The following is a 22,360-nucleotide window of genomic DNA, read 5'->3' as shown; positions in this document are numbered from 1 at the left end:
TTCGAACCGAGCTGGGACCCCGCTGAGCCGCCTCCCTTCGCAACCATTCGCCCTTCTCGCCCCTCTTCCCAAGAAGAAGCCACCGGGACGAAGGAACGGGGCCGGGGGTGCGAATTAAACTCTCCCAGGCTGGTTTTTGGGTGGGTTTTTTTGGGAGGGGGCGATTTCCTCCTCCGAGACCGAGTGTGGGGCTGGAAAAGCCGCAAGATGCAACGGCGCCAGGGCGCCTTTTCCCTCCCCACGCGCGTTTTTGCGGAATTCATTTTTCGCCGCTTCCGTGCCCCAAACAAGAGCAAAAGCAGGCCGACAGCAGCTTCTCCAGACCACATTTCCCCCAGGGGAAAAGCGCCCTGAAATCCACGGGACCTCTTCCAGCCGAGATCTACATCAATTTTATCCGGGGTGTGGAGCGCAAATATTTCAGGTATTTTTCCATCTTGGAGAGGTTCTAAGTTTTACTCATTCTATTCTATTCTATTCTATTCTATTCTATTCTATTCTATTCTATTCTATTCTATTCTATTCTATTCTATTCTACTCCATTCCATTCCATTCCATTCCATTCCATTCCAAATAAAGATTCTATTCTATTCTATTCTATTCTATTCTATTCTATTCTATTCTATTCTATTCCATTCCATTCCATTCCATTCCATTCCATTCCATTCCAAATAAAGATTCTATTCTATTCTATTCTATTCTATTCTATTCTATTCCATTCCATTCCATTCCATTCCATTCCAAATAAAGATTCTATTCCATTGCATTCCATTCCATTCCATTTCATTCCATTCCATTCCAAATAAAGATTCTATTCTATTCTATTCTATTCTATTCTATTCTATTCTATTCTATTCTATTCTATTATTCTATTCTATTCTATTCTATTCTTCTCCATTCCATTCCATTCCATTCCATTCCATTCCATTCCATTCCAAATAAAGATTCTATTCTATTCCATTCCATTCCATTCCATTCCATTCCATTCCAAATAAAGATTCTATTCCATTCCATTCCATTCCATTCCATTCCATTCCATTCCAAATAAAGATTCTATTCCATTCCATTCCATTCCATTTCATTCCATTCCATTCCAAATAAAGATTCTATTCTATTCTATTCTATTCTATTCTATTCTATTCTATTCTATTCTATTCTATTATTCTATTCTATTCTATTCTATTCTATTCTTCTCCATTCCATTCCATTCCATTCCATTCCAAATAATTCCGAGTCCCATAAGCACCCAGGGTTTGGACTTCACCTTCATCATCATTCGCAAGCCGGTTGCAGATGATGGGAGAGCGGAATAGATATTGGGAAAGATTGCCAACAAGGAAATTTCCTTTAAAAAAACCAAAAAACCCAGTCCTATTTTGATCCAAAGGATTTTTCCGTTTTGCTTTCTCGTCCTCTTTGGCTCCCTTTCCTTCTCATCTGAAGTTGACCCAGAACCCTTCTCCGAGGGAAAACTTTGTAAACTACTGAAATTATTTCCTGAACTTCAAATTATCTGTCCAAATATTGTCATTTTCCATTTTCCCACCACAAAAACACTAAACAATAGATTTAAAAAAAAAGAATCAGCATGCACAATCACTTCTGGTTTTAAGTAAAATCTTTAAAACTGAAGTCCAATTCTCCAGATTTTTTCATCCATTCCAAAGAGAAATAACCACAAATGCCCCACCCTCAATTTTCTGTATAGGAACTTTTTGGTTTTAGTTTTTAACTTAAAACACACAAATAATTAATATTGTGTGTGACCAGCCATACGCTAAATAAAATAAATAACCTGAAACAGGGCTGCCACTCTGCCACCCGCATCCAGTTAGGAAAGTCACATGAGTCCTGCAGACTGGCATCATGGATTGGCACTCCAATGCTCATCCATCCAAAGAGAACAAGCCACAAACTTGGGAAGCAACTGTCTTTAACAGTCTTTCTCAATCATGGCATCTTTCAGGTTTGTGGACTTCAACTCCCAGAATTCTCTATCGGGGATGCTCACCGGGGCATTCTGGGAGTTGACATCCACACTACTTAAAGCTGAGAAACACTGCCCTTTAAGTAGGGCTGACCTCCAGGTAGCAACCTCCTCAGGTACCCTGTCAGTTTGCTCTAACAAGCAATTCACAACAACCAAGTGTGCCTGGCATTTGTCACATTTATATTTTTATTTATTATTTATTTATTTTGTCGAGTACATATTAGATAATATATATATATAAGTATAAGCATGAATTGAATATATAAAATAAATACAATTAACAGAAACATTAGGACAGGGATGGAAGGCACGCTGGTGCACTTATGCACGCCCCTTACAGACTTCTTAGGAATGGAGTGAAGTCAACAGTAGACAGTCTAAGGTTAAAGTTTTGGGGGTTTGGGGATGAGACCACAGAGTTTGGTAGTGCATTCCAGGCGTTAACCACTCTGTTACTGAAATCCTATTTTCTGCAATCGAGTCTGGAGCGGTTTACCTTGAGTTTGTATCTATTGTGTACTCTGTGTATTGTTGTGGTTGAAGCTGAAGTAGTCATTGACAGGTAGGACGTTGGCTGTGAGTTTTTGGGTTTACTGGGATATGTTCTTTTAAGAATCCTTTTTTAAAAAAGAAATAATGTCTCCTAGAAAGATTTTTAAAATAGCATACATAATTTAAAAAAAAATATTTTAAGACACACAGCCAAAAATACCAACATTCCCAAACCAATGAACCAACTAACTGAGTGTGTCTCAACCTTGGCAACTCAACCAGGACAGAGCGAAACGGTCTAGTGGTGAAGGCACCAGGCTAGAAACAGGAGACTGTGAATTCTAGTTCCGCCTTACAAAGAACACCAGCCGGGTGACTTGGGCCGAACTCTCTCTCTCTCTCTCAATCCAACCCACTTCACAGGGTTGTTATGGGGAAAACTGGAGAAGGAAGGAGAGTTAGCTATGCTTGCTGCTTCAAGTTATTTATAAAAATAACAGAAGCAGGATAAAAAAAAAATCTAAAATAAATAAATCACGTAAACCTGGCCATTGTGAGGAATGTGAAGGCTCAGTATAAATGTGGGATGGATGGATGGATGGATGGATGGAAGGAAGGAAGATAGAGAGAGAAAGAAAAAGAGAAAGAAAAAAAGAGACAGAGAGAGGGAGGGAGGGAGGGAGGGAGGGAGGGAGGAAGGAAGGAAGGAAGGAAGGAAGGAAGGAAGGAAGGAAGGAAGGAAGGAAGGAAGATATTGGATGGGAGGAATAGAGAGAGAAAGAAAAAGAGAAAGAAAGAGACAGAGAGGAAGGAAGGAAGATATTGGATGGGAGGGATAGAGAGAGAAAAAGAGAAAGAAAGAAAGAGACAGAGAGAGAGGAAGGAAGGAAGGAAGGAAGGAAGGGAAGAAAGAAAATTGCAAATGCTAGACAAAAACAGGCAAATTTCAGAGAGAATCAGAAGAGAATTGCTCATCCTAAAACCATCTTTCAAACTACTGGATTTAATCCACAGACTCTCCTCTCCCATGCCAGTTTTTTCTTCTTCTGCACTATCGAAATTGAAGTCTGGATCGGCCTCCTCTTAAGCATTTGCTAGTCCTCATTCTTTTCAAAGGCTCCATCCGGAAGAGTCTAAAAATGTCTCAGACGCTGTCAGGGACCACAAGGGCGGCCTGTGCTTGAGCTCTGCTTTCGATATATATATATATATTTCTCTGTGGTTTTCATAGCTGAGACTTTGATACATATCTTAAATGCATGTGTGAGGAAATGGTACTTTTTAAAAAAGAGAGAGAGAGAGAGAGAAGCTATCTCAAGTCTAATTTTAAGCTGGATTCTGCCTTCTGATGCATAAATGGCTTTGCTGCGAATAGGTCTTGCTTGGGAGCTGCCTTGCTGGTGGACCAAAAGAACTTTTGAAAGCTTTACAGGTAGTCCTCGCTTTGCAACCACCACTGAACCCAACATTTCCGTTGCTAAGTGAGACAGTTAAATGAGTTTTGCCCCATTTTACCACCTTTCTTGCCACAGCTGTTAAGTGAATGACTGCAGTTTATGGTTGTTAAATGAACCTGACTCCCCCATTGACTTTGTTTGTCAAAAAATCACAAAAGGTCCCCGGGACACCACAACCGTCATAAATAAATGCCAGTTGCCAAGCGTCTGAATTTTGACCACAGGGATGCTGTCATGGTCATAAGTCTGAAAAAATAGCCATGTCACTTTTTTCAGTGCCATTGTAACTTCAAACAGTCACTCAATGAAGTGTTGTAAGTTGAGCATTACCTATCCCAAAGGTGCTTTTTCAAAAGGCAACTGGACTCTGTTTTTTTCCTTGAAGACGTTTTGCTTCTCATCCAAGAAGCTTTTTCAGTTCAGTCAGAAGTGAAGAAGCTTCTTGGATGAGAAGTGAGATGTCTTCAAGGAAAAAAAAACCAAGTCCAGTTGCCTATTGAAAAAGCACCTTTTCATCCCCATAAATCCAATTTGTTCCCTTGCAGCAATGAAGAAAGAATGATTGGAAGGAATCATAATTATGTTATAACTTAGCAGACCCAACTAAGCCTCATCTCCAACTACATCGTCAACTCCCATCTCTCACAGTCAACATGCCTTTTAAAAGTGGAGCCTAGCACAACTGAAAGAAACTAGGTTGAGGAGACCAATTTCACTTTGCAGGAACATGAAGGTCTACAGATTGTGTCAAGCACTGCAGAATTGTGGACACATTTGGCTGAAATCCTGACCCTCATTCCATAAAACAGAGACTTATAGCTTTAAAGCAGTGTTTCTCAACCTTGGAAGCTTGAAGATGGGTGGACTTCAACTCCCAGAATCCCCCAGCCAGCGCTGGGAGTTGAAGTCCACCCATCTTCAAGCTTCCAAGGTTGAGAAACACTGCTTTAAAGCATCCTTTGCAGACATGCTAATATAAATCAGGGATAGGCAGCCCGGGAATTCTAGCTGTTTGGGACTTCATCTCCCATCAGGACCAGTAAATATGGCCAAATGCTGGGGGATAACAGGACTCAGTTAAGAGACAAAATTGCTCACAGCTAGCTAAAAACCTAGTAAAAGGTTCCGAAGAGACCCTCCCTAGTTTCTCAAGCTGTAAACAGTGGGGGAATCGTACTTTCGTATTTGCAAGAGTCTGTCAATAAAGTTGAATTAGCTCATCTGGTTGTGATTTCTATCTGGTTTAACCCCACGAAGCCGACAGACAAAAACCAAGCATTTATTTATTTATTTATTTATTGAAATTTGCCGAACAAGAACAAGAGAATAAAAATACAATGCCAGGGACGAGAGGCACGTTAGTGCACCTATGCAAGCCCTCTCTACTATTTGTAGGACAGCCGTTTCCATGGCAGATAAGAAAGCCAAAATGTAGTGCAATACTAGAAGAAGGACTCATTGCCTACTATTGAAGAATGGACATTGAAAGTAGCGAATTTAGCAGAAATGGCGAAAATTTCAGCATGTCTGAAGGACTATACACAAGAAAGATACATATCGGAATGGAGAAGATGGATTGATAATATTCAAAATAAGTATCAGACAAGAAAATATCAAATAGCTTATGAATGAATGTTAAATTCTAACCATAGTGGAGTTAAGGTTTCAGGGGGGGATTTAGTAATTTAAGAATAAGTTAGGTTAATTTAGCTTATGATTGTTAATTGAAACGCCCTGTATTTTGTTCTCGGAAGTCTGGGAGGGAGGGAGGGATGGGAAGAGGGGTGGGGGTGGTGGGGAGGGAAAGAAGGTGGGGGGAATATTGGGGGGGGGGGGAATTTTTCTTTGTAAAACTTTTCAATAAAAAAAAAAAGCCAAAATGCAGGACAGAGATGTCCAGGTGAAGGAAAGGTGAGTTCAAAAAGTGAAGACAGCAGCTGCAACTGTGGGATTGAAGCATTTATAAATGGACAGGGTACCACGTGCCTTCACGGAGAAGAGCTGGATGAGAAATTCTGGGAGTTGAAATCCACATATCTTAAAGCTGCCAAGATTGAGAAAACACTGGTTTAAAGTGTTTGAAACAAACCAACCAACAAACAAATTGGTATTAATTGTAACTTTCTTTTTGTTTTTAATGTTTGTTGTTCTGTTTTGTTTTCCTTTCCTGTTGTTTTGCTTTTGTCACTGCCCAGAGTCACATAGCTGCAGCTGGACAGTCATACGAAGGCATAAAGCCATTTTTGAAAAATATAGTTAAATTCTATGCACGAAAATGAATTTAACAACATCCCCCTGCTCCCGGTTTTCGTTCAATTGAAAGTCTAATGTTTTGGGTTTTGTTCACAGCAAAACAAAGAATCCAGAGCTGGCTCCTGGTGTACCCTATTATAAAGGGCTCTAACCAATCAATCAGCCTGGGCTGCAGTTGATTAATGTGGCAATTTAAACTACCGAGGCTTCCCAAACTGGGCAGCTGCCATTTCTCACAAAACAAGATTTTGGTCTTTTTTTTTTTTTAAAGCAAGAATTTAATTTTTATTTAATTTTATATTTAATGTCCACTCTTATTTTATGCAATGCTACTTACAAACTCTCTCTCACACCCACAGATGTTCCTATCTACGCAACAACGATGGTATTAATGTTTGTGTAAAAGTAACAGAAAATATGCCCATTATAAGTGACAGCATACTATAAACCTCACATGGAGACTTAAACATCAGTGTCACTTTTTTTAAAAAAGATGCTGAATTGGACAAGAATATTTCTTCCCTCCACTTTTTTTCCAAACAGAAAACCACAGCCTGTGATTCCCTCATTAGGAATGGCCACAAAATTCTGAAAGCTGATAGCAGCTGATAAAATATCAGCTGATAGCTGATAAAATACCTTTTAGAATAGAATAGAATTCTTTATTGGCCAAGTGTGATTGGACACACAAGGAATTTGTCTTGGTGCATACGCTCTCAGTGTACATAAAAGAAAAAATATGTGTTCGTCAACAATCATAAGGTACAACACTTAATATTATTTTTTAAAGTGAGAAAAGGGGGAGATTACTAAATTCTGTGCGGTGCCTCGGATAGGGATCCCAAAAGATGCTTTAGAAGTGTGAAAGCAACACTCTGCAACTTTTTAAATCAGCTGCATCTTTCTCCAGTATTGCAGCTGCCTCACCCTCACCAGAAAAACAGCAGCTGGCAACTATATTCATGTGCCAAAGGACTTTCCTGGAATCAAATCTCAGGGGCTCCACAACGCCACTCAATACAACAATGAAAAGTAACAATAATACCTACGTACCACTGCCTTGAACTGCGTGTAAATGAACTCTAGTTTTGATTTTCCTTTGGCGTCACCCATAATAACTTATTGAGATGCACTGCTGACTCACATCACTCAAATGCCAAATGTGAGGATAGGATAGGATAGGATAGGATAGGATAGGATAGGATAGGATAGGATAGGATAGGATAGGATAGGATAGGGGAAGAGGGGAAGAGGGGAAGAGGGGAAGAGGGGAAGGGAAGGGAAGGGAAGGGAAAGGAGGGGGAGAGGAGAGGAGAGGAGAGGAGAGGAGAGGAGAGGAGAGGGGAAGAGTGGAAGAGGGGAAGAGTAGAAGAGGGGAAGAGGGGAAGAGAAGGGAAGGGAAGGGAAGAGAGGAGAAGAGGAGAGAAGAGAAGAGAAGAGAAGAGAAGAGAAAAGAAGAGAAAAGAAGAGAAAAGAAGAGAAAAGAAGAGAAAAGAAGAGAAAAGAAGAGAAAACAGAAAGGAAGGAAGGGAAGATAAAATACACAGAAGGGAAAAAAGAAAAAAAGAGGAGGAGAGGAGAGGATACCTTGGATGATAGGATACCTTGGAAATTTCTAGTCCAACCTCCAGCTCAAGCAAGACACTTTACACTATTCTGGACAAATAGCTCTCCAAACTCTTCTTAAAAACCTCCAGCGATGGGGCATCCAGAACTTCTGAAGGCAACCCATTCCACTATTATTCTAATTGTCAGGAAAACTGAATGCCATTGCATTCCATGAATCTCTGTGCATTTTTATACATTATACCCTATACAGGAATTTACAAATACAAAAATATTTGGGGGGACCTAGAGAGGAAGAGGAGAGGGTGTCGTTTGCCTTCAGAGAATTCAGCACAGATGAAGCAATATTCCATTATATCCCTACTGGTTGAGTTTCCTGGAAATAGCAGAAATGACAGAGTAAATCTGGCATTAGGCTTTCTTGGAGTAGGAAGCTTCCAAGTTGGCATGACCACGGGGGTGGGGTGGGGTGGAGGTCACATTCTTTCACCCCAGCCCACTCACTGGTGAGACATTCCTGGTGAGTAGCAACGGGGACCTTTTATTGCTGGGCCTTTTAGGAACTCCAGGCAGCTTTAGAAAAGCAATGGCCCAACTCAATTTGGGGTAGTGGTTAAAAGGTTGGATGAAGAAAGACATGGTCAAGCCCAATGGTTTCAACTCACCCTATTTTACACGGTGTGGGGAGAAAATGAAGGGAGATTCAGTCCCATTTAAGCTGTTTTGAACTTCTGGAAAAAGGCAGGACATCAGTCTAATGCAGAGGTCCCCAAACTTGGCAGCTTCAGTTGTGGAATTCTGGGAGTTGAAGTCCGCAAGTCTTAAAGCTGCCAAGTTTGAAGACCTCCGATCTAACGCCACAAGAAATGTTGAGATGCACAAACTTCTGATGCTCTTGTTTCTTCCTCCTTCTTTCCAGACCCTTTTTTTTCCTCTCCTCCCACCCTTCTCCTCCCTTCCCGTTCTGCCTGATTTTCTGGAAAACTATTCGGTGGGCTTTGCTCCCAGACGAATTATCTCCATATTACAAGAAAACAAATAACATTCACCCCAGTCTTAGAAAAATCATAAATTTGATCTGACAGCCGAAAGGAAGCAATCAGATGCCACCCCCAAAGTTTGGGATGGCAGTGTCCATCATCCTTTGCCAAGTTAGCTGCGGCCGCGGGAAGTGTAGCCTAATGTTTTTGGGTGGCCCCTGGGCAGTGAAATCCTAAATTAATTTTTAACTGATGGATCAAGGGACTCATCATAACTGGATCCACACACTGCCTGAAGTTACCTTTGATTTAACTGTGGCTCTTAAATAAGCCTTTGTGTGAGATTAAGACACAAACCATGACTTACAACCCGAATGGCTAGTTTTACACAACATACTATATTCAAGCCAAGTTTAATTACACTTCATACGATGCATGAATTCAGCCTTTGATTTTCAGACGGACTCCGCTTCAAAGAGATGGCAAAATGGAGTTTTGGCTCCCTGCACATCCACTTGGCCAGGTGTCAGCAACCTGCAGTTCTGGAGCCGCGTGTGGCTCTTTTGCCCCTCTGCTGTGGCTCCCTGTCACTCAAAATATGCATCACAACTGCCAATGTGCGACATCCGCCTGCAAGCGATTTATTGAGCTTTTTAACCCCCAATATGCCAACCATGGATAAATCCAAGGAAAGAAAAGTTTCAGAAGAAAACAGAACGTTTAATTCAACTACATACACTAGTTTTGTGGCCACTCAAGAAATAGTCCCGCACAGGAAGGGTTTTTGTGGCTCCCAGTGTTTTCTTTTCTGTGGGAAATGGGTCCAAATGGCTCTTTGAGTGTTTAAGGTTGCAGACCCTTTAACTTGGCTAAAGCAGGGGAGGCCAAGATGACGTTCCTGAAAGTATCAGCAGCTTCCGAGAACTGATATCAACTTCCTATCCGATAAGGATGCTGGCGCAAGGTGCAAGGTGAGAATAGAATAACAGAGTTGGAAGGGACCTTGGAGGTCTTCTAGTCCAACCCCCTGCCCAGGCAGGAAACCCTACACCACTTCAGACAAATGTTTATCCAACATCTTCTTAAAAATTTCCAGTGTTGGAGAATTCACAACTTCTGAAGGCAAGTTGTTCCACTGATTAATTGTTCTAACTGTCAGGAAATTCCTCCTTAGTTCTAAGTTGCTTCTCTCCTTGGTTAGTTTCCACCCATTGCTTCTTGTTTTACGGTGCTTTGGAGAATAGCTTGGCTCCCTCTTCTTTGTGGCAGCCCCTGAGATATTGGAACACTGCTATCATGTCTCCCCTAGTCCTTCTTTTCATTAAACTAGACATACCCAGTTCCTGCAACCGTTCTTCATATGTTTTAGCCTCCTAATCATCTTTGTTGCTCTTCTCTGCACTCTTTCTAGAGCCTCCACATCTTTTTTACATCGTGGCGACCAAAACTGATGCACAAGATGTATCAATTCGGTCTTGACTGTTCTCACGTTCAACAGCTTTGCACATCTCCCTTTCTCCAAAATCAGTAACTTTGTTCAGAATGCAGAAAGGGAAGAAATACAAATACAGGGCTCAGAACTTCAGAAGCCCCACTGGGTTTCTCTTGTACAAACACTTCAGACTTTCAGATTCCAGACTGAAGCTGGTTCCGCCCCCCGCCCACCACCACCAAATGGATTCCAAACCATGGACACTCCCTTACCTTTTTTGATCACCGACTGGTCCAAAAGGTTCATACTGGCCTCATCCACTGCCTGCAAGAACAACGGGCATAGATAATTGCTCAGCTCCACTGCACAGAGTTCTGGTGAGGATTATGAGCTTAATGTATCTGAAGGGCTTTTCGCCCTCCAGACATTTCAAAACGCTGCTAAAAATGAAAGTAAACCAGGGCTTGGTTATGGTGTTTTAGCCTATATCCTCAAAGCTGGGGCTTCTAAAGAGGTTTTCTTGGAAGGAGAGAAAGTTATTTTATTTTTTAAAATAACATACCCAACTTCCTCAAACCTGGGGCTTCCCCACCGTTCCCCCCCCCACACACACACCAAGTGAAGGAGATCAAAAAGTACTTTCCCCTCTTCTATTTCTCAAGCAACTACCAAATAATTTGGCACTGCGCAATGGATATTTTGAGGAGGGAGAGAGAAAGAGAGAGTCACAGAAGTCAGTGCCTGAATTGATCCACTCTCTGATTTCAGCTGAAACATCACCTAAACCAAATGGCTGGAGAAAGAAAGAAAGAAAGAAAGAAAGAAAGAAAGAAAGAAAGAAAGAAAGAAAGAAAGAAAGAAGAGAGAGAGAGAGAGAGAAAGTAGAAAGAAAGATTGGTTGACTCAGCCTTCCATCCTTTCTAAGATAGGTTAAATGAGGATCCAGTTTGTGGGGGCAATAAGCTGACTTTGTATAAATATACAAAAAGATGAAGGCTATTGCTTAACGCATTGTAAGCCACCCTGAGTCTCCGGAGAAGGGCGGCATATAAATCAAATTTAAAAAAGAAAGAAAGAAGAAAGAAAGAAAGAAAGAAAGAAAGAAAGAAAGAAAGAAAGAAAGAAAGAAAAAGATTTTTTTAATTTTTAAAAATTCTTCTCTATTTTTTAAACTGACTTGTTACAAAAACCCGATCTATATTTTCTAGAAAGGAGCAAAAGACAACCTGACCTCTTCTAATTATTACTACAAACAACAAACAAACAGCTAAGGCTTCTGAGGGGAAATAAAGCCCTTGAGAGATTTCAGAATTGCTCCTTAAAAGGTACCAGCCATAATTCAACCAAAGGCATTTTTAAGCTTCCTTCATTCCCCAAAGGAAAAGGTTCCTCCATCTGTTTAACCGTCGCATCGAAGCCACTGGGAACCGATCTTGCAATTTCACCAGTCCTACCGACTGAAAGAGGATTTAGTCCTGGACAAAAAGTTCACAGACTTTGTGAAAATAGGATTGTAATTTTTAAGGCAAGTTAGTGGGGGGCGGGGAGAGATCCCAATATCCCAATTTTAAGAAGAATGGGCGAAAAAATTATGTATGATTATTTTGGGGGGGGAATGAATTCCCTAACGAGTTTTTGTTTTGTTTTTAAATCCAGCTCCTTTCCTTGAATTAGAGTAGGATTTTTATTACGGATGCAGATTACGGTAGAATTTATTATTATTAGATTACATAGATGAAGCTCGTCGAAAGTCCCATGTTTAGTTGGTTGCAGAAAACAAATCGCAAGGGGAAGTTTTTCCTTCTTCTTTCCCTGGCCCGCTTTCCTAGCTAGCCTTTTAAAATTTTCTCACATGCCCCCGCCAGTTTTTGTTTTACTTTCCAAAATCAAAAGGGATTCTTAAATGGATTAATTGCTTTCTCATTTGAATAAACATTATTCCCTGCAACCAGCCATATTTTCAAGTTAAAATTTTGGCCTTTGGGGAAATTGTTCCAGGGAGCCGGGAGGGGAGCCTACAGCCGCTCAGAAAATGCAAAGGCAACCGCAAACCAGCCTCAGACGCAGCAGCTCATTTGCTAGAAGAAATTTATGAGTTTCATTTCCCAGAAGTGCTTTGGATCTATCAACAGGACTAAGGGCGTCGCCACGTCTGTTCTCAGGAGGAAAAAAAAAAATCCAGCGTGGAGAAGGTTTATTCGGAGTAGCCGAATAAAACCCTAAAATTGCAGGGACGGGATCGGGGCGAGGAAGAGAACGATTTAAAGGAAGGGCAGATGGAAGGTCTTTCTCGATTTTAGACAATTATATTGGAAATCACAGAACACTGCAACTCTATAATTATAGAAATTATAGAACACACGGAATGATAGATTATAGAATTATCTATCTGTCCATCTATCAATGGATGTATAAATCTATGGGTGGATAGAGATATATGATAATAGATAGATAGATAGATAGATAGATAGATAGATAGATAGATAGATAGACAGATAGACAGATAGACAGACAGACAGACAGACAGACAGATAGATAGATAGATTTTAAAAATGCCAAGCAATAAAAACTATACAAACTAATTTACACAACTCCTGCACCGCGAAATAAGCCCCACAACTGAATTGTTGGGAGTTTATTAGACTCAGATAGTAATTTAAGTACAGTTCAATCCAGCGCGATCCACAAGTCCCACTGAGTTAAATAGAAATAGGACTTAAAACAAAACAAAGCGAAACAGGGAGCCGAGATCCTCCTGTTAAAATCCCATAGAATTCAACGAGAGAGGGATCTCGGATTTATTCTGATCTTGACTAAAACTTCCGCTGAGGTCCATGTAAACTGAAAAGGGCTTGGACTTCAGCAGGAGTTTGCCTGGTCGTCCGAAACAGTCCCCTCCCAAGAGAACCTGGCGATATAAGCACCCATTTTCTTTCTTTGCGACCCTCCACCCCCCCCCCGCGTTCCGCCCGCCCTCAGACAACGTCGGGCTACAGTTGCCATTTCCCGTAGGGGGGAAAATGTGTATCTCTATATTGCAACCCAGTTTATCGTCACTGCGGAACACTGCTTTTAACTGGAGAGAAAGGAAACCCCTCGGAAAGTTTGGGGAAATGATTTACACGGGAGTAAATATGGGGGAATCTAAAGAAATAAAATGCTAATTGAAAGGCATCGACTTTAGCGTTCTCAGGTCAAGAAAGCCAAAAATAATTAAGCCGGGATTAGATAAACGAGGGCCTAGTTCCTCCGCGATCGAACTCTTAATAGCTTTGAAGCGCGAAAAGCCGAAAGCGGCTGGCCTTTGCCTTCTGATCAGGGCTCCTTCGCGGGGCTTCTGGTTTCCTGAAAACTGGTGAGTTAAGGTTTGCGTGCATGGAAAGAGAAAGGGCAGATTTGGAACTTGAGACCAAGAGAGGGGGAGAAAGAGGGCGTCGGGGAGAGAAGAAGCAGACGAGCTGGGAAATAAAAAGAAAAGAGAGGGAGGGAGGGAGGGGGAGAGAGAGAGAGAGAGAGAGAAAGAAAGAAAGAAAGAAAGAAAGAAAGAAAGAAAGAGGAGAGAGAGAAAGAAAAAGAAAGAAAGAAAGAAAGAAAGAAAGAAAGAAAGAAAGAAAGAAAGAAAGAAAGAAAGAAAGAAAACCGTGTACCACACTCCTAACCTTGTCCTAACCCTGATATTGGAAGGAAGGAGGGAAGGAAGGAAGGAAGGAAGGAAGGAAGGAAGGAAGGAAGGAAGAAAGAAAGAAGGAAAGAAAGGAAAGAGAAAGAAAGAAAGAGGAGAGAGAGAGAAAGAAAAAGAAAAAGAAAGAAAGAAAGAAAGAAAGAAAGAAAGAAAGAAAGAAAGAAAGAAAGAAAGAAAACCGTGTACCACACTCCTAACCTTGTCCTAACCCTGATATTGGAAGGAAGGAGGGAAGGAAGGAAGGAAGGAAGAAGGAAAGAAAGGAAAGAGAAAGAAAGAAAGAGGAGAGAGAGAGGGAAAGAAAGAAAGAAAGAGAGAGAGAGAGAGAAAGAAAACCGTGTAACACACTCCTAACCTTGTCTACTCGGGAGTCAGCTTCGCCGACTTTTAAGCAAACTTCTCTTTCACCCCAGAAACAGGCGTACAAAATTAGCCTCCCAAACTCAGCCCAGCTTATTCACCGCCGTTTTTCTTAATTGGCTTTACAACGGTGGAAATAAGCAGATCGAAGTTGCTTGATTCGGGAAAGCAACCGAACGGTCGATTTGCATAAAAATCGAGTTTAGGGGTTTACAGGGGTTTATTCTCGCTCTGCTACTCTCTCTCTCTTTTTAAGGCAAAAAGGGCGTTTTTTATTTCAGCAACGGCAGGAACGGCGGGCGCTCGTCCCGAAGGCTGCTGCGGTCACCCAGGTTTTTCCGCGTTTGTGTTTGCCTGCTTGTGGCGGAGTGGGAGCCAACGGCAGGATCCCAGGCAGGAATCCCCAAGGAATCCGTGATTGACCGGCTAGGAAAAAAATGCCACTGGACCGATCAGGAATTCTTTCTGGGGGAGTAAAAGAGCCCCTGGAGAAATCTCTTTAAAAAGAAGCCTCCGAAGACGCACACCCCCCCGCCAGCCCACCGTTTTCCCTTCCAGTCCGGCGCATTTGGCGAGGCCGGAGGAGCGAACCGGTAGGTACCTGGATGTCCTCGAGGCTGGGGTGAGCCAGAGCGTGGAGTCCCAGCGGCCCGTCGGCCAAGGCGTGAGCTCCGTCGGCCAAGCCGTGGAGCAAGCGCGGCATGCCCGGGTAGTCCCTGCGCGGATCCAGGCCGAGAGCTCGGTGCGTCTGCGAGAGAAGGCCCGCCGCGGCTGCCGCGGCCGCCGCTTCTTCCTGGCGCGCCCGTTGCGAGGACCAGCCGCTCTGCTGGTGCTGGTGGATGGGGTTGAGGCCGCCATAGGGGTCCCCCAGGTGCGGGTAGGCGCTCTCCTGGCTCTGCGCGTAGGGCAGCGGCGGCTGCGGGTAAGGCGGCGGGAAGTAGGGCGGCTGGAAGTCCGAGGCCGGCGTGTGGCACAGAGGGGGAGCCGAGGAGTACGCCGCCGCCTGGTTGAGGGACGAGAGTTGAGGGAGGCGGCCGCCGGCGGAGGTCCCGTTCAGCCCATCCGAGCGGTCCTGGTGGAGGGGAGGACATCAAAGGGAGGGAAAAGTCACCACGCAGCTACCCGCGTTCGAGGCGCAAAAGACGCCGGCTTTCCCTCGCTCCAAGCAGCGCCCGTCGCCAGGGCTCCCGGTGTGGCGGAGGCTCCCTGAGGCCCCGGCACGCAACACCTGAGCCTCAAGGTAAGGCGCAGCCTCCTCTGCCCAGCCGAGCCCCGCTCCTCGCCTTCTCCCCCGGGCAAGCAAGCAAGCCGAAGAACGGAGCGCGCCTTCGGGGCTCGGCTCGGCGCGGGCTAAGCCTTCCTAAGGGCGAGCCTTTCGCTTCCTCCCCTGGAGCCGGAGCAGGCAAAACTGCCGCTGGAAAAAAAAGCCAAGGCGCAACCGAGCAAAACAAAAGAAGGCGCCGGTTACGGTCTCCCCTTGCCTGCCTTGAAATCGCCCTTTTGGCCACCGGCGCGCTTTGGGGACCGTAGGGGACCCCGCCTGGAGTCCTCGCCCACCCCCCTTTCTTGTTCTGCCTTCGGTAGGGGAGAGCAGCAGAGACCCGCCGAGGCAGGAGACCCTTCCCCCTTGCCCAGACCCAGCCTAGGTTTTGCACTTAAGAGCGGTGGAAAGAGGTCGCTGCCTTTTCGGCCAGCCTCTGTTCGTGGCAAATAATTCCGATTTATCCCGCCAGTGTCTCCTTCGTTCCTTCGGCCCCCTTTTCTCTATCCTACCCCCCCTCCCCTCCTCTGGTTTTGTGATCGGTTCTCTGCGCTCTCCTCCTTCCCAACATGGACCGTTGAACCATCAGCTAGGTTACGGTTCCCGAGCCCCGACATCTGGGACCTATTAAAAATACGAAGTCCCTCTGAATCGGAAGCTGCGAGGGCGCTTCAGTTCAGGGGCTTTTCGAAGGATCCCTCCCGGGAGAGGGGAAACGTCATTCTCCTCTTCCTCGCTTCTTTCTTACAACCGCGTCCCCGCACACCCGACCAAGGAACACCCCCCCCCTCCAAAAAAAATCACATCTAACTCACCATCGCGGAATACGTGTGCACCAACATCTTGCGCGGTAGCCAAACTCCCAGTTCGTTTAGGGGAAATGCCTCCAAACAGGGGGGGCGGGGGGCGAGAGGGAACGATGCTAGCAACCCCGACGGCTACCAGAATCTGCGCCCCGTTCCACCCCCCAGGAAAAGTATCCGTTAAAAGCGAGCGGCGAGCGGCGGCGCGTCCATCGAGGGCTCTTCCAAGCGCGTAGCCAAAACCCAGCTCTGGACGGGCAGCGGCTTCTCCTTTTCAAAAAAACAAAAAAACCCGACCTTTCCCCCTTCGAAGCCTGCTTGGCTCCCAGCTCTTCCTCCCTCTGAACTCAATACAACTCCATGGACTCCAGTTATACAGGCGGGGGCGCGCGCCGAGCGCCGGGAGCGCGCCTTAAAGAGACAGAGCGCACTCCGGGAGCCGACTTCAAAGCGAAAGCGCCAGTGCGCGTGCCTTGGGGGGAGGGCGGAGGGCGGAAGAGCGCCCCCACTCCGCTGCCACGCGCGCCGGATTAGTCTTCAGGGTGCCCCCAAGGTGCGTGGCGCCTTCAGCCCCCGCGGTCCCCTCCGAAAGCAACCCAGGGAGAAAAGGACCGACGGCTCGGTCTCCCTTCCCCTCTGAGCGCCGCGCTGCCAGGCTACGCTTATTTATTTGCCAACTGATCTGGGACGCGGTGGAAAACGCGCAGGATGGATCCGAGGGAGGGAGCTGCGAACAGGAAGGCGTAGATTGCCGCCACCTTCTCTCCGGTAAACACGCCGGGCTCCCAGCCTGCATCTCTCGGACCAAGCGGGGAACGAAAGGAAGCTTCCTGACTACATGCTAAAACGGGAACTTGAAGGAACGATTTGTTGGTCGGTTTTGGCTGTAAATCACCAGCGGCGGAGAATCGCCCGCAGATTTCTTTTGATGGGGCCCGCAAAAGAAAGAAAGAAAAAGAAAGAAAGAGAGAGGGGGGAAAGAAAGAAAGAGAGAGAGAGAGAGAGAGAGAAAGAAAGAAAGAAAGAGAGAGAGAGAGAGAGAGAGAGAGAGAGAGAGAGAGAGAGAAGAAGAAGAAGGAAGGAAGGAAGGAAGGAAGGAAGGAAGGAAGGAAGGAAGGAAGGAAGGAAGGAAGGAAGGAAGGAAGGAAGGAAGAAGCCAAGGAACAAACGGCTCCTGTCTCCCCCGCATTTAGCAGCAGCTCTTTCTTCCTTGCCTATTCCCTGCTACGCACCTCCGATTCCCCACCTCCCCCGGCCAAGACCCCCCCCCCAAAGTCATTGCTTCACTCTGGCAGTGCGAGAACGTGGCGTTTTCGACCGGGGACAGCTCCTTTCCCGAGATCTGAAAAGTACGTCGATGATTTCTGGCTACTTTCCTTCAATTTGACAGCGCATTAATTTCCTCCCCCCCGCCGCCCCCTCCTTCTTTTTCCAGTCACTCAGGCCCCGGTATGAAGGACAAAGCATTTTGCCCGTGTCTCAGTTTCTCCGCCAAGAATAGAAGCGCCGGGCTGAAACTGAAAAGGCTAGGAAAAAAATTGTCCCCTTTTGCCTGCAGATCCAGCTGGATTCATATCCGGGAAGCGCGTCCGCTTTGGCAACCAGCCTTCAGCAGGTAGAGGCCCCCAAGGTTCGGCTGTGGGGTTGGAGGACAACGGGGGTGGGGGGAAGAGAGAGAGGCGAAGGGACGGGGTTTAATCTTACTCGACACAAGAGGGACAAACCTTCCCACATCCTCCATCCTCCTGCTTCTTCCATGGCGAAGAAAAGATCGCGGGGGGGGGGGTGTTTGGGGAGGGGAGGGCCCGGCTAGAGGGAAGGGAAGGGAAAGCTCGATTCTGCCCAGCTGCTCAGAGCTGCTCTGGGACAAAGCCGGTTTCCCTGCGAGAAGCTGGTGACACTGACAAGCTCCGCTTCTCACCCGGGGCTGAGGGTGGAGGGTCGCCCCGCTGCATTAGGGAGCTTGAGGCCTTTCTCAAACTCGGGCTGGGTTCACACGACCCGCCACTAACGGGTTTTAATGATGTTAATCAGCGGCCGATAGTCCTGTAGGGCACCCACAGAAATGGCAAATATAAGGATATTGTGAATAACTTGGTTTGGGAACTAACCCAGTGTGTGGATTGGCAAGATACACTAAAGAATAGTTTATTTATTTATATTTATTTTATTTAGTTTGTCAAACATATACGAGAAAACATATACACTGCTCAAAAAAATAAAGGGAACACAAGCAGAAGACATCCGAGATCTGAATGAATGAAATAGCCTTATTAAATACTTTGTTCGTTACATACAGAAGTTTTGTGTTCCCTTTAGTTGTTTGAGCAGTGTATAAACTACTGTATGTAAAGAACAAAGTATTTTTTTAAAATTTGATTTATATGCCGCCCTTCTCCGGAGACTCAGGGCGGCTTACAATGCATTAAGCAATATCCTTCATACTTTTGTATATTTATACAAAGTCATTTTATTGCCCCCACAAACTGGGTCAAAATATGCTATTTCATTCATTCAGATATCGGATGTCTTCTGCTTGTGTTCCCTTTATTTTTTATTTTTTTTGAGCAGTATATAAGGAGCCTTGGTGGTACAGCGGACTAAAGTGCTGTTAAGTAGCACTTAGCTACCAGCTGCCTGCAATTACTGCGAGTTCAAATCTCACCAGGCTCAAGGTTGACTCAGCCTTCCATCCTTCCGAGGTAGGTAAAATGAGGACCCGGATTGTGGGGACAATAAACTGACTTTGTATAAAAAAGAACACCGCTTAGGGGGGGGAGGGGAAAGCCCTACTAAGCAGGTATATACAAAAGTATGAAGACTATTGCTTAACGCATTGTAAGCCGCCCTGAGTCTCTGGAGAAGGGCGGCATATAAATCGAACCAATAAATAAATAAATAAATAAATAAATAAATAAATAAATAAATAAATAAATAAATAAATAAATAAGGACATGAACACAGGGAATGAGTACGAATAAATGGGGAGAGTAGGACAGGGACGGAAGGCACCCTGGTGCGCTTATGCACGCCCCCTTACAGACCTCTTAGGAATGGGGTGAGGTCCACGGATACTACAAACAGGCTGGGTTAGGACAACACACTAAGCCCCCTCCCCACAAAACAACCAAGGTTAAAAATATGCTGTGTTTATCACCAAGTTGCGCGAACGGGGCCTCTGGGTTTGCCTGGGGTTTTTTTCTCTTTCTTATCTTAACATTCACGATCATCACTCCCTTCCTCCCACCGTTGAATTCAACAAGCTCGTCAACGAAATTGCGCCTGGAGGAAGTTCAAAATACCCGACGTCATTGGTGGGACTTGGGTTTCTTACCTTGACTGAAAAATTCCCCATCCGTTGAGGCAGCCACTAGCCGAGTAAAACCCGCAGGGATTCCTTTCCTTCCTGAATCATTTCTTTTGGAGAAAGTCCCATTTACTCATTCTTACCACCCCAGAAAAAATGCCGAGAGAGGCAATAGGCTTAACCTCCTCGCCACTGAGACTTTCAGCGGATATTTTTCTCAGTTATTGGACATTCTTCGGGACTTAAAAAGTTTCTCTCGTTCCCAACTCCCTTGCCAAAGGACGGGTTATTTAAAGAAAAGGAACCGACACAGTAGCTCTAAATTGCAATGGTGTAAGGCAGGGGTCTCCAACCTTGGCAACTTTAAGCCTGGAGGACTTCAACTCCCAGAATTCCCCAGCCTGCTTTGCTTTGCTTTGCTGGCTGGGGAATTCTGGGAGTTGAAGTCCTCCAGGCTTAAAGTTGCCAAGGTTGGAGACCTCTGGTGTAAGAGAAGGAGCGATCCGCTGTCCTGGGAACCTGCTTTCCAATGGAAATAAACTTCGTTGTCCTTTGGGTTCATAGGGTCAAGCCATCATAGTGGCGAGTGGTGGGCTTTGGTTGAGTGTCTGAGCTTTGCTATTGTGCTTTGAAATTTACAATATATGGCTTTCCCACTAAGTTAGGACAAAACACTGGGGCTTATTCAACAAACTTAAGTAAACCCCGATTTAGAGCTGTATGGGAACCCAGCTTTATGTGCTTTGAGAAATCGTTGTTAAAGGTTTTTGGGGAAGGAGAGACACCTTATCCGAGACAAAATATATAGAAAAGTCCTAGCTTCAGTTCAATTCAAACTCAATTCACTTTTCAGAACCGTAGGATTCCTGCTTATTTTAGCCATATGGTAGAGAGGGGGTGATACTCAAAGAAGATGCAATTTACACATGACTTGGTGCCAGGAAGGGCCGACGCACAAGGCACAGAATCAAACACGAGCTTCAGGCTACACATCTAAACCTAGGTTAGAAAATGGCAAAAAACTGGAGATCTGTGCCATGTGTGGTGCCCAATCACAAAATGCCTTTTGTTTCTATGGCAGTTGATTAGCAAGGGGAAGGAAGGAAGGAAGGAAGAAGGAAGGAAGAAGGAAGGAAGAAGGAAGGAAGATATTGGATGGGAGGGATAGAGAGAGAAAGAAAAAGAAAGACAGAGAGAAAGGAAGGAAGGGAGGAAAGAAGGAAGGAAGGAGGGAGGGAAGGAGAGAAGGAAGGAAGGAAGAAGGAAGGAAGATATTGGATGGGAGGGATAGAGAGAAAGAAAAGAAAGAAAGAGACAGAGAGAGGGTGGAAGGAAAGAAAGAAGGAGGGAGAGAGGGAGGGAGAGAAGGAAGGAAGAAGGAAGGAAGATATTGGATGGGAGGGATAGAGAGAAAGAAAAGAAAGAAAGAGACAGAGGAAGGGAGGGAGGAAAGAAAGAAGGAGGGAGGGAGGGAGGGAGGGAAAGAAGGAAGGAAGAAGGAAAGGAGGGAGGGAGGGAGGAAGATATTGGATGGGAGGGATAGAGAGAGAAAGGGAAAGAAAGAGACAGAGAGAGGAAGGAAGGAAAGAAGGAAGGAAGGAGGGAAGGAAGGAAGGAGGGGAGGAGGGGAGGAGGAAAGGAAGGAAGGAAATGACAGGTAGGGAAGGAAGTGGGGAGAGAGAAAGGAAAGTTATCTGTCAGCAATAAAGGGAAACAGAAACAAGGAAACCCAACTCCCGAGCTGGAATGTGCTTTTTCCTTCTTTATTCTCTCTCTTGATCCACTCGGGCAGGGAATCCAAATCTGTCTAATGGGTAAAATCAGCTAGAGGGTCCGAAAGTGTTTAAGAGCTTCTGAGCACTGAGGAGAAAGGCTCCAAGATTTAATTTTAAAAGGGGCAAGATTTTGATTGGATGCTTCATTTTTTTTTAAGTGCTGGAAAACGAACTCTATAAAGACAATTCAGACAATCCTGTGTTGACAGCTGAAGGAGGAAATGCTTAAAAACCACAATTTGCATCTAAGAACGATTTTCATGCAAAACAGCCTGACTCCAGTCCTGAGGCTGCCTTGCCTTGTCGGTTGAAATCTTCAGCATATCAAGTCAACAACTTTTCAACCGCATTTGCACGTACAGACGTGTACAGAACTGTACATGTGTGTGATCTGCGGGCTAAGAGGCAGCCAGTGGTAGGTCGAGCTAACCCAAGAGGCTCCTGGATCCCCACCTGGGAGTGGGGGGATAATCTGTCTTCCTTCAGTGGTGAAGATAGAGTGATGAGGTTCACGCTGCAGGAACTGACACGCAGGCAGCGTGTAATCTAACTCCAGAATTTAATCATTTTCTGGAATTGCACAAGCCATAAAACCATAAATTAACCAGGCGAGCTGGTCTCACCCAACCCACAGAGATTTAAAACTTAAACTAGCCAAAATTAGACCTAGATGAGAAGTCATCTGCTAGCTTGTGTGTTACCTGGTTGAGGTACACATTTTCTCTGTCTGGGTCCAACTGAAATAGACTTGGGTTCTACCCACCCACCCATCTACCTACCTATCCGTGTGTTTGTTTGTTTTTTTCAAAGATTCAAAACTAACCCAGCCCTCAGCAAAAACCCACAGGCTCCAAATCTACAAAGCAGGAGAGCTTAGAGATATTTTGGCCCAGTCTTTGCCAACCAGAATTGGTATGAATTATAGGTTGGTGTCAGTGGTGAAATCCTAATTTTTTTACTACCGGTTCTGTGGGCATGGCTTGGTGGGCGTGGCAGGGGAAG

At 44.9% G+C, this 22,360-nt stretch overlaps 1 protein-coding gene and 1 long non-coding RNA gene across 2 annotated transcripts in view; one reads left to right on the top strand and one right to left on the bottom strand.

The window, feature by feature from the left end:
* TFAP2E (transcription factor AP-2 epsilon) overlaps positions 1-18,026 on the bottom strand; it is a 93,432-nt gene extending 75,406 nt beyond the window's left edge. The window contains exons 1-3 of the mRNA XM_034413428.3: positions 16,289-18,026; positions 14,814-15,284; positions 10,443-10,494 (exon numbers count right to left, since the gene is read on the bottom strand). Of these exons, the coding sequence (XP_034269319.1) occupies positions 10,443-10,494; positions 14,814-15,284; positions 16,289-16,315 (550 nt within the window). The 5' untranslated portion in view covers positions 16,316-18,026. The remainder of the gene's footprint in view (positions 1-10,442; positions 10,495-14,813; positions 15,285-16,288) is intronic.
* LOC148112415 (uncharacterized) overlaps positions 17,754-22,360 on the top strand; it is a 31,549-nt gene continuing 26,942 nt past the window's right edge. Inside the window, exon 1 of the long non-coding RNA XR_015729428.1 lies at positions 17,754-17,891. This is a non-coding gene — a long non-coding RNA (uncharacterized LOC148112415). The remainder of the gene's footprint in view (positions 17,892-22,360) is intronic.

Source organism: Pantherophis guttatus, chromosome 10 (genome assembly GCF_059756535.1).
Source record: "Pantherophis guttatus breed Tessera chromosome 10, ASM5975653v1, whole genome shotgun sequence".
Classification (NCBI taxonomy): Eukaryota; Metazoa; Chordata; class Lepidosauria; order Squamata; family Colubridae; genus Pantherophis; species Pantherophis guttatus.
This window is presented reverse-complemented; position numbering and strand designations above follow the sequence as displayed.